At 41.7% G+C, this 13,147-nt stretch overlaps 1 protein-coding gene across 3 annotated transcripts in view; it reads right to left on the bottom strand.

The window, feature by feature from the left end:
- The window catches only part of tsnare1 (T-SNARE Domain Containing 1), a 115,614-nt gene that overhangs the window by 41,080 nt on the left and 61,387 nt on the right, over positions 1–13,147 (bottom strand). For all 3 annotated transcript variants that reach the window (XM_028426094.1, XM_028426093.1, XM_028426095.1), the window contains exon 9: positions 2,054–2,126. In XM_028426094.1, coding sequence (XP_028281895.1) covers positions 2,054–2,126 — 73 coding nt within the window. The remainder of the gene's footprint in view (positions 1–2,053; positions 2,127–13,147) is intronic.

Genomic DNA, 13,147 nt, shown 5'->3' with positions numbered 1-13,147 from the left:
CAGAATCTGAAGTAACACCAAACTCATATCAAATCTGTGTCCACTTACTTTTGCCATATTTTCTGAAATGAGATCTGAAATCTCCTGACAAAGCCAGTCTGTGGTCTTGCTGTCAATCGGTCAGTTTTATTTGAGGCTGTTCTGCAGCTGGAAATAATCCACAGCTCAGAGCAGAACCCACAAAATGGACCATTTCCTCCTGTTAATGAAGGACAGCAGCCAGCTGTTTAATGGCATTACTGAGGCTTTATCAAAAAAAAAAAAAAAAAACACTCATGGACTCCAAACGTCCAACATTTCTGTCAAAGAGAAATGTTTCTTAACATTTGATATTTTAAGGTTCACACATTGCAAAGTGTGGTGATGTGGTTTCCTTATGACTTTTTAAGCATCAGAGATTATCCAGTGACAGTCAATCCCACATTTTTTTTTCTTGTGAATTTGTGTAATCTCAGCAAGCTTCAAGTTTCTGGCTTGTGAATAAATTACTATATCAAAGAATATCCGCTTTAGTTTTTCTTTTTTTTTTATCAAAAACTTTTAGCAAGTACTTTGATTTTTGGTCATAAAATTAATGAATGAATATTAATATTTTTATGTATTTTTTTACGTATTTTCTTAGAAATATAAAAAAACCTAATTAAAAATGATTTTTTTAAACATTCTTAATTTAAAACTTTAATGTCAGATTACACTTTTTTACATAAATGTACAACTTCAATCTTAAAGACTAAAATCTTAAATTAAAGGCTGTTCCATACTCCGCGAGACAAGAGCGGAGAACGCACTCCACGGGTGGTAAGAGATACAAAAAAAAGGTCTTTTCCGCACTGAGGTACCATACTCCGCGAGACGCGTGTGTGCAGAACTCCTCATACGGCCCGCCCACTAAACTATAAGGAAAGACTTTACCGAGTTTTTTAACACACCACAAGGACTTGTGCCATGGCAAGAGGGCATTATACAGAGAGGGTGCCTGCAACAGCGTGAGATGTCCGGCGATGAGTTGTGAAAATGCGACATTAAAAGTAACAACAGCAAAGATTCAGTGTTTGTGCCTTTATGACCACATTTGAACACATCTACTGTGTTCCAATGTGCCTGCGATACTTCAAACTGTCCGGTGATGAGCTGTGAAGATGCGACATTAAAAGTAACAATAGCAAAGATATACAGACATTGTTAACGAGCCTATTATGCCCGGGTATGTAGGAGTATATAGAATGGTAATAACAGTCACCATCTGGTATGTGTGAATGGCTGTCTGGAGTTATTGGTGACAAATCACCCTGACTTGCCTTTCTTTCTTTCTTTTATTGCTCATCATGCAAAACCGGTATGGTCTTATCTAAATCTGTTGAATCAGTGCTGTTTATACACCTACCTATATACCTGGAGAGGCTCTTGCGCTTCTCCACTTTCATCACGCCCACAATAAATTCCGACCAATCACAGCATGGTTGCCGCACAGCCTTGAAAGACAAAGTTCGGCCCGGACCCTGTGCACAGGAGTGCGGATCAGCGGGCGGTCAGAGACAAAAAATGACGTCATTTTGTGGGCGTAACGTCTGCAGGGGGGAAAAATGTCTTTGTCTCGCGGAGTATGGATCCAGCTTAAGACACAAATCGGTATCATTTGTCAGTATGTTATTTGGGACTGGGTGACAGAGGCAACAGCAGCCTTATCCTGTCGTTTAAATGGTTAAACTCCACCCGTGAATGAACTGCAACCACAGCTTAAAATGTTTTGGTCCTCCAACCACAGCTGAAGCCATCTCATCAGATCTTTCACTGTGACTCAGAACTGATCTACAACCCTAACAAAGCAATAACCATTCATGTCAGCTCTGCACTGTGGTTTGACATTAAGTAATTCTGCTGTGAATATTCATGATGACGCCAAACAGGTGTTTGGCCTCCCATCAGAGAAGGTGGTTAAAAAGAAGTTAAAAAGTTTGTTCGACATACTTTTACTGGCTTAATCGAGTACACCATATTAAAACATGCCCATAAAAGGTAATCTTGTGTTCCTTCAGCACACACTGACTCTTACCTATTGCATCCCCTTGCTCATGAACCATACTGGCCAGATCCTTCATGATTTGAGTGACGTCCAGCATGTCTCTCTGCAGAGAAAACAGGGGAAAGCTGACGTTAATGCTCGGACACAGAACACATAATAGACAGCAGAAACTCAAAGTATTACATTACAAGTAATGCAGTTAGTAGAGAAGAATGTTGGAATTCAATGTACTTTGTCCAAAACTTAGAGCCTGCTTTTCCCACAATGCATCTTGAACACATACTTAAAAACAAAACTGTTAATAGCTACAGTGTGCTACTATACAGGTAGGTGAATATAACACACAGGTTGACTAAAGGATAGATGAGAAACGGCAACACATCAACCTGAAAGGCTGAAGAGGTATCAGCAACACTGAGGCTAATGCTACTGCTAATGACGGTGAGCAGCAGAGGGTAGTACTGATCAACTGAAACTCAAAAACTCAACACTTTAATAAAACATTTTTATTAAAAGACTAAAACTAAATCAAATCAGGTGATACAATCAAATCAAAACAGCGATTAAATAAATACTCCTTTTGTGTGACCACAAAACCTAATCTTAAAGAGCATCGCTCAGGTTGTTTTTTCTGAATAACACTTATTGAAAATGAATGAATTCATGAAAACTAATTGAAGAACCAAGTGTGTGGATATGAAACTCTATTATAGACTCGAAGTGTTATAATAGAGCAGTACCACAGAGAAAGTAAAGGGCCACTTTATTTTGTTTTATTTTAATGAATCACCTGTTACATTGTCATCACTGTTCAGAGTCCCTTTACCCAGCTCTCTTATGGTGCGTATACAGATATGTTCTTACTCTTGTGAATTATTGCACATTGCATTTCAGTCTGGTGAAATGATTCCCATTATACAGATTTCTGTCCACATGTCAGAAGAAACTAGTTTTGAAATGTTTTGACCAAGATGTGCAACCACCTAATGAATCCTGAAGATGCACTTGTAAATCATGTCCCCTGTCCCGTTAATTGTCAATTGGATTGCTGTTTAATCCCAAATGTTTTGCTTGGCTTGACTGAAGAAAAGTTCAAAGTTTTTGTTCAATTATTCCTCTTTGGAGGCACACACCGAACTCGTGCAGCTATGGTTGACCGCAGCTAATTCTCCACAGTCTCCGAGCTTTGAATCTGCTCTCAGTGTTTCAGCTCAAAGCAAAATGAAAGCTTATAAAACCTCTGTCTATCTCCTGCTCACAGGCCCCCCCCACCCGCCACCCCACCCCACCCCCACACCGCCTCCTTCTCTCCATTATGGCGCAGTGCAATCACAGCTGCGTTTGTGTAGCCTAACCCACTGGGCCATCCATCACAGGTGGCAGAGATTGCTCTGGAAACTGGCAGCCATTCTGCCACTTGGCAAAAAGCATTTGAATGGAGCCAAAATGGCCTCTGGCAAAATTCGTAATGCTAAAGACTTTTTTTGCATTTATCTTTAGGCAACCCTGTCAATTACGCTGTAATAGAATAACGAATTTATTTTACCTGGCAAAGCATTGGGCAATCAGGGCTCATTTCATCATAATGACAGAACAGTGTGTAACCAATTTAGCAAACAGTGTGTGGATGTGAATAGGCAGAGAGAGAGAGAGACAGACACACACACACACACACAGAGATGTGATGGGTTGGGACCCCTGCCGAAGGGGCTGAGTGGGTGGCCAGGCTTGAAGCCAACACTGTGCCCTTTTCCATATTTCATGGGCTTTAAATTCTGCTCATGGCCAATCTAGCAGCCACTGGGTACTGGCAGTGGGCTGGGAACCAGGCCTGGAGATTTTTCTATTATGTTCCCAACAACAGGTTTACTACGGGAGGTTTTCTTATCACCCGGAGCAAAGTGTATCAGCATTGCTCGGAGATAGTTTCTGCTTCAGTTGCTGTGTGGACCTGCAGGTGCAGGCCAGGCAGGCGGGCGGGCGGGCAGGGTTTACGGTGGCTTTCACACCTGCAGTCCGCTTCATTTGGTCTGGCCTAGAGAAAAGAGATTATATTATTTGCCCTTAAGTTCAGTCTGTCTGGTCTCCACACACAAAGTGTCCCCAAATCCCTTAATCTCAGCACGTATGCTCAAGGTGCACTACTAAAGATGTTTCTCCCATAATGCAATGCACATAGGAAATAGACTAAAACAAAAATAACAAAGGTGGCCCATGTCAACAAGTGGCCATACTGTGACAATAAGTATGCAGTACATGCTGTATAGAATTAGTATGCAGGAGGACACAAGCCCATTTCACTTAGCCTCAGGACCACAAACAGATTTTTCACTCATATCATATTTATAGGCGTCGTGGCGTCGTTTTTTTACTGGACAATACAATGGCCTGCACTTCAGTTACAGCTACAACAACACATGCCTGTGTGCAAATGTGAACAACAATTTAACCCATACGTCTTCCCAATAGTGGTCATAACAACACATTTCTGTACAATTTTCTTTACACACTGACTTTAGAAAACTTTTTGTTTTTGGGTGCACATCTGTCAGTGTTTGGTCACTGGACTTAATATCTATCTATCTTTATCTTCATTTAGTGTATTTCCTCCTAGATTTAGTTACAGGGTTGAGGAGCAGAGATTACCCATGTGTCTTGAAGAGACAGATACATTCACACCTTTCCAACATCTGGCAAGGAAGCATCTCCAACCTCCCCAGAGGCGATTTAAGCATTAAGCTTTTAATCCATCTTGAATGTTGCGTTCACACATAACTGTACTACAGCTCAGATCACTGCCCCATCTGCACACAGTATAAGGTCATTCTGACAGCAAGTTTTGTTCAGCTACTGAACCTATTATTTACTTTTATATGGAAGAAAAAACACATGCAAATGTGCATGTGTGATGTGGGCCAGTCAATTTTCATGAACTTTAAAATGAAAAAAAAACATGTGAGCTCAAATCAACATGTTCTTTTCAGCCAAATGTAACTAAACCTGAACCACATCCTGTCAGACACACACACACACACACACCTAAACTGTGATTTTCTGTAACTGACAATCATCCCTGCCTCACAGTGAATGTCTAGTCTGCTGTGTGGAGGTGACAGAGGAGGCAGGATTTGTACTTTTATCAGCACAGTGATTTCTGAATGCTCAGTCCATTAGCGAAGGAGTGCCAAAAATGTAGTTCCTCAAGTGTCCACTTAAGGGTGGCTCTAAGAGTCAGTCAATCCCCATAGACCTCAGATTAAAATGCTTTGCAAGGGGGTGCCATCACAGCTACCCCGTTTTTAACACTCATGTGGAACAATTCGGTTTGTACCATGGTTCTGAGGTCACAGTTTTCGGTTCGGTTTACATATTTAGGAATCAGTTATTACATTGTGTTGCTGCTTGTGTTAGTGCTTCAGAGAGATGCTCCAGTGTTGCCAACTCCTCAGTGAGTAAAGTAGCTTTGGGCAATCCCATGTGTATCGAACGGTTCAGATTTTTTCCCTGAACCGTCCCAGAGAGGTGATTAATCTTCAGACCCAGAGTGCATAGCACCTGTTACTTCCTTAGCTCCTTGCACCTATGATTAAAGTGAGGTTGAACTCTGATAACACCATCAGATCCAAATCTGGGGCAGGGTATGTGCATACACACTGCATAGTGCATGTAATACTGCAACTACTTGGTTAGGTTTAAAAAAAAAAAAACACAATGTCGTGGGTTAAAATGTAATCTTTCACCAAATTCCAACTTCATTTGTTTACTATTATCAGTTAACATGGAAGAAAGTTCTGCCCCAGACAACACACTTAATATGCAGTGTGCTAACGCAACCACAGGTTGGTGCCAAATATCAATCCCCTCTTATGTTCTCCTGGTGAGAATGGGCAGATTTTGCCTTTGCATTTTTCATGGGTGCACCTTAAAAAGCACTTTTTCTCACCCCCCTCCGAGTCCAGTGGTGTGAACACAGCATTAGTGCAAACTCAGCTGAGTGTTTTCAGCACCGTAAGACATTCTGCATCACATTCTTCCTTCAGCACGCCGTTTTTAATCCAGAAAATGAAAGGAAGGCAAGGAAACGTGAAAGGACGGAGATTCTGTCAGGAGACTTTAGCTCACCTCTGACCTCACCTCCCCACTGTGGCACACACACACCCCAACCACTAACACTTACTTCCTGTGCAGGGATCGATAAAGTCTCACTGAACCTGTGTTGTTTCGTGCCATGAATCGTCACGACAACAGCCAAAGAATCAGCATCGGAGCTCACCTCTGCCCGTCAGTCCTGTTGTTATTGTGTGTGACTGATGAAAAGGACGAACAAACGGAAGCCTCTGAGGGTCTGTATATTTTCACGAGACTAAAATGTCAGACTGTGATTCAGACATCTGTTCCATCTGACACCAGGGCCACTGCAGAGGCAGCAGAGACACAATTAAACTAAAGGCTAGGATTAAAAAAAAAGTCACAACAAAAAGGCTGCCGGCAGCATCTGATTGACACCTCAGTCACCAGCGCTGCATGCCTAGCATTTCTCCAGCCAGAAAGATGTGTCTGATACCAGCTGATATCAACACTTGTGGGTGAGAATGCAGCACAATCCAAAGCTTGGCAACCTGCAGACCATCTGATAGAGGATGTGGGGGGAAAAGTGACATCTCTTTGCTGTTACTTTCATGAATCCCTTATGTGATTACTGTATTCTGTAAATCGCCCTTTCTTTATTAACAGTCAATAATTTGTTAGGCACAGTTTGATATCTTTGAAGGTATTGTCACACTGGAGGTAATTTACAATCTAATATAAGACGGAGAGCAGCAGGGATTCTGGAAAGTGCTGCATACAGAGCGCGATTCTCACAGCAAGACTTTGATGCAAAGATTGCAGTTTACAGAGGCCGGTCTTGCGCTGCAGAGCATGGACGTCTCCTCTTCAGTGCCTGCAGAGGGAAGTGTGGCACAGTGGAGAAGCTCCCTGCAGCCTGGCTTCAGGAATAAGAGCTGATTGAGCATGCAAGTCAGCTGCGAAAAGGGAGAATGCTGATAGACAGCACAACCCCCTGAAGAAGTGTCTGGGAGATTTAAGGTGTTTTCACACCTTGTTTGCACTGAGAAGTTACTCTGAAGTGCTCTCTCCCACTTAGTTTGCCTCTTTTGGCCAAATGTGAGCGCAGCAATCCGAGCTAGACCTCGCTGAGAGAGCAGTTGTTCAGTACGTTCCCAAAGAACTGAAGTGAGGCCTCCTCTGGACCAAAAACGTGATCTGACTGTGATCAAATGTTACAAGAGATTTACAAGACTGGGTTTGTCAACTGTCTGCAGACTGAAGTGTGACTCAAAACATTTCAAACATCCCATTTTAAATGTAAGGATCCACATGTCATCATCAATGGTCAAATGATGCGTATTTTGCAGGAGTTTGGATACATTCAGCATTATGGAACTCCAGTGCTAAAATGTCGAAATTAATACTACTGATAAACACATGTAAATTTCAAGAAATTCTCCAAGGATTTCATTTTTGATTGACTTCTAATGGTCAATAAAATGGGTGGTGTTGTGTAGACTGCTCACACAGAAATGCAGACACAATAGCTGAGTCCTTACTGAGGGGCTGGATCCTTCGAGAGACTCATTAGTAGACTTAAGTTTGTCCCATTTTAAGGGATGCTTCAAACATATCCTCCCATTTCTCCCAGTGAAGGATGCATCAGGAGGATCATTTGCAGCCCTAAATATCCCAGAAAACACAACAGACTACACAGACTGAACTCTAACAGCCAGAGAGTAAACTTTTAATGATTTTTTTTTCTCATCAATTGCAGGTTGCTAGGTGACAGGAGCAAAAGGAAGTCTTTCACAGACCAGGCTGTATGATTAAGGGCTACGCCTATGGTCTATTAAGCACACACTACCATAGATCAAGTCCGTCAGTGGACACGGCCCTTTTATTAGGACGTAGCTTATGAGTCGTTACCACTATTTACCACGCTTTTAATACCTAAAACCATAAAAAACTTCCACTTTACTTTTTTCCTGCAGTTTGCTTTGATCTATGGAAAAAATACCGGATCACAAAACAACCTACAACAAGCTTCTCTGCCATTTTCTTGACTCCTCCCCTGTAATAATACAGTGACCACAGGAAGGTGCTAGACATATATAACAAAGTCTGCTTGTCTTAAAAAACAATACTGTTGTTTTTCAAACTTACATTATAGCTGCAGAAAAGTTTGATATTGTCAGCACTGTGCAGACGAACACGTCCAGTGGTACATCTGTATCACTGTGTTTCAGAGGGTGAGCTGCTCTGCGTCAGGTGTAGTCTGGTTTAGGGAGAACATCAACCGTCTCTCTCATGTCAGCAATGATTTGGCAGCATTTGGTGATGTATCCACTCTCCACAGGCACATTAGTCATCATTCACTGTCAGCGCTTGTCATTTCAAGTTCCCTGTGTTCCCACTGCATACCGGCAAATCCATACACCTGCAGAGAGGGCATTTCTTTTACTGAGCAGCTTAGCTTGACTCTCTGCTCCCGATCAACCTCCAATATAGATCCGTCTGCAGCTTCAGATGAACTTAACTTAAACAAAGCAACTTTTTATTATGACATCTTATCAGTTGAAATCATGCAGTGAGGCTACAACAGTGACGGCTGTTCCAACAGCACTAATTTAGATGCTGGAGATACATACGAGTGTGCAACACTTGTGCTCAGATGGTTACTGACAAGAAATCCTCTCAGCACAGGGAGGTGATGACTCAAAACAAAAGCTTTGCCGTCTTCCTAACAGCAGAAAATGAGCTCTCCACGCTGGGAGCGATGGACCTGCTCATCACCTCCACCCCCACTACATATGGAGCATCCATGTGGGCCTGAGAAGTGCCCAGAGTCCTGGTGTAGCTTATATGAATTCTTGGCTTTGCATGCGATCTGTGTTATGAAACCAATCCTCTCTGCCTGCACATTTTCTTCTCTGTGTATCAGTAACAACACTGTAACGTCAAAACATGACTTGTATAACACAAACTTAATTAAAAGTTAATTAACCTGTGATGTTCTTCACACATTTTCAAATTACAGATGTCTCTATTAAAACAATTCTGGACTCTATCAGCTCCATAATGCACCTGAGGAATGAGTACTACAGGGGTACTAAAAGAGGGCCCAAAACCAAGTGTCAACTCTCTTGTACTTCACCTTTTTTATTATTATATCAAGGCTTAAAAATTCAGCAGGTTGTGGCCTGTAGAGGTTTGTCCATATTTTATTTACAGTTTATGGCCAAGTTTGAGGTTTTTGCGATGTGCTTCTGTTATCTTGCCAATTATTCCCGATGTCATGAGAACACTTACAAAAATCCACAAATCCACATTGCAGGTCAGTACCACACTCCAAATCTTTTCCCTAGAAAATGTGGTCTCATAAAACATACAAGGACGTTTCTAACTAGTTTTGTCTCTTGGTGTAGATGAGTGCCTCCACAGAGGGACAGTTGGCAAGATGTTGATGTAAAATATTGTGGATCTGGTCATTATGCAGCCCAGTCAAAGCAAAGTTCATTCTGCCTAGGTCCTTTCTACATTAACCAGCATTAATGGGATGGCCAGAAGTCTAAGAGTAGTGGCAATCCTGTGTAAGGGAAGCTAAAATTCCAGTCCATTCAGAGCCAGCTAAAAAAAAAGGCGACCAGCTCAATTAATAAAATAGCATGTTGATGTGAAAGTGAAACAAACAAACAAAGTAGAACACTGGTATAAAAGCAGTGAAGGAAATTGGGACCAGTTATTACACCAATGACTTATAGGAAAGAGATGCTGACTTCTGAATAAAAGAGTTGTGCTTATAATACATTGTAATCCCAGCAGAGGTTAAAATAAACACAGCTATGTAAAGCTATGTATGGTCTAGGTATCCTGCACAAAGGACAAAAAAGTTTATCTGCTCCTCTCCGTGATGTTCAGTCACCCTCTCCCCTCTCCCTCTCTTTGATACGTGTGCTTAATGCTGATATGAAATTCTCCCCACATCTCCCACCCAAGCCCAAAGGCATCGGGCAACAGGACACAGTGTCACTGCTGCAGCAGAAAAACCGTTAAGCAGATTTACTCGCACGCTTGCTAGTGAGAAAAGTGGGGGGAGGAAAAAAACAACTATGACATTTTCCCCACTGCATGAGAGACATCTCTCTTTTTTTGCCCTTACTGAAGAAACGGTGTACGAGTGTAAAATCATGTTTCTTCTCAGGCAGTAGCCCAAGGACCAAACATCCCTGAATAACGCAGTGCCAGTAGCAGAGCCTGAAGGGCAGTAAGAAGACCAAGCTGAAAATACTACAGAGGTTACATTCTGCCGACACTCAACCTACTGCCTCTTGTGTGATTTCCAAACAGCAAGCATGGAGGCAACAAATGACATTCACTCCTGTTACTTTGAAGTGAACTCTCTTTTCCATAATCTACAGTAGTGTGGGACCTCAGAATTGGAAAAATATGGCAATTTGTTCAACCGACATTTTGGCCCACACCTAGACACAGTATCTAAGAAAGTGCAAGCGTGATGAATGTTAATAATCCATCATCTAATGCCATCCTCACAATAAGTTTCCTGTGCATCGATTAATCAATTCTCCAAACCGCCTAATCTATCAGGGTCATGATGGCAAGGGAAGCAGGGATGGCCAGACCTCCATGAACTTCCTGCAGCTTCTCTTGTGGGATTTCCTGACCAGCTGTGCGATGCCATGGCACGTCCCGGTCTAAGCCCACGGTCTCTTCACACAAACAACTTGCATCCCAAAGGTGAAGGGGAATCTATATGTCAGAGACAGAGGAGTTTCTCAGGATCGTGTTCTAAAAGTGAACAATAAGATTAACTATAGATTTGATTAAGTTTATATGGAAAATGTGCTTCCTACCCTCACCGATGATCATAAACTGAGTAATGGCCAAAACATGCTGATGAAGATTCTCAGTCATCCAGGTCATAATACATAGAGAAGATTGAAGCAAGGCCTCTGGACTTGTAGGGTTTTCTTGAAGACGTTTCGCTGCTCATCCAAGTAGCTTCATCAGTTCTAAATGAGCAGTGAAACATCTTCAAGAAAACTCCACAAGTCCAGAGGCCTTGCTTCAATCTTCTCTACGTAATGGCCAAAACATTAAACATAGGAGACTGAACTAAGTGTTTTTCCCCATAGGGTGGTCACCTTTGCCTTTCTGAGATACTCTACCAGCTCAGGAGGGGTCCCAGGGGACACAAGGGGCAATCAGTGGAAGGACTACATCTCCTAGCTGAGCAGGGCTCCACTCATCAGGTGGTGGATAAAGGCCAGGAGGCCTGGGCTTGTCACGTTTGGAGGGTGCTTTAAAGAATAAAGGAATAACTGAAAAATGACTCAGGCAGACTGTATACCTCATTATACTGATATTAAAACTTAATTAAATCTCACTCTTCACACTTTTTATGCATTGCATACAAAATAAAGATGATAGTGTTGCAAATAAAAACTTACTACAGCAGTGCATTTACCGCCAATTAAATTGCATCAGAGAGTTGCAGCTTGTTTGTACACTAGACTTTAATAATGTTTAAATTTGTACGCCTACAGCATTTCTCTGTATATTAGACAGATGTTACTCTGATAATTATGTGTCTTATTATTATTAATTTTGCAGCAACTGCACAGTGTGAAGGAAACTCTTTCCAGTGTGAACAGTGTCACCCATTAGTCGGAACCTCAAACCTGAATTAGTGGATAATCAAGCATTCATGGCTTCTGACAGCTGATATTCTCGTTACTTTGAGGGAGGTGGCCATACTATGCTGTTAGCTACAGTGTGTAAAGAGAGGAAAATCAATACACTTTGGATTGTCTAACAAATGCTTTTGTTAGTAAACCACACGAGAGTGTTTAAGTCTTATTGTGTGTCTGCAGGAATGATTTATCTGCTGGTGTTTCCTGCTGTACCTGTCCTCTCTGAAGGGTAAACTGTGTGGATAGATTATCCTGAGGATATATTGGTAGGACAGACACGCTTTGCTGTGAGCTTTTTTTTTATGTCTTTCCATGAGGCCAGGTGTGGTATTCAGATTCCCCTTGAAAGCTGTCCTCTGTTATGCCCTGAGCTTTTTTTTTTTATGAATTCATTTTTGATGAAATGATCTCCTGTGCCAAAGCATATAAAGTGCAGCTGGAAGGTGACAGTCTAAGAGGGGGATTTGGATGTGCAGAAAGTGCTGCAGAGGCTGGATACTAATATTCTAACTTCTTCTTGTCAGAACATGTGGAATAATATGATCTTACTCAAGGGCGGAAATTCAGTCGCTCGTCCCAGTGGAAGCTCAAAGCTGTTCTCTGCCCTGTATTCAAACACAAGGATGATGCTGCCAGATTCTTACGTTATAATTCAGATGTATCAAAAACACATAGATTATTTTATTAAGATGAATTAATTTGCAATATATAATGAACAATAGAAACCAACAACACTGTGCACCTGACTCACAGCATCCACTAAGAGGTGGTCAAAGGTCAGGACAGTAAGAAGTCACATACTACATCAAAACCTATTCTTAGGCATTAAAGTGACTGTATACACTATCAGACATGATATAAATCATACATCAATACAGTAACAACCACTGTGGCTCTCATTCTATGCAACTAGGATTTGGTTGTTTCTTCCTGTTTCTTTTGGGGATCATGAAGTTTGTATCCAGCACTGTACGGCCCACTTTCCTGTAAATTGGCCCTGCTTGGTACCATTCAGAATTCTTCTGCACTGTCTTTGCACATAAAAGAAGCCCTAACTTTATGGAATTAGGCTATAAACCCACATCAAGCCTGTAAATAAATACAGACGTGAACCATATAGCAGCATCCCCAGAGTCCAACAGATAACGTGTCTAATGCTGCCTGTTGCTCCACTGCATGGAGGGAGGGGAGACATGTTTATTTACACATATATAACAAAAATGTTAGCATTTTCTAATAATACAAAGCCAAGCTTCCGTTTAAACACATTTTCTAGCAGCCTTGGTGGTTAATGGACCTTTCACGAGTCAGTCACAAGGTCAGGTGTTGCTTCACCAGGAAACTAAGATTATACGTGCTA

Source organism: Parambassis ranga, chromosome 16 (genome assembly GCF_900634625.1).
Source record: "Parambassis ranga chromosome 16, fParRan2.1, whole genome shotgun sequence".
Taxonomy (NCBI): Eukaryota; Metazoa; Chordata; class Actinopteri; family Ambassidae; genus Parambassis; species Parambassis ranga.
This window is presented reverse-complemented; position numbering and strand designations above follow the sequence as displayed.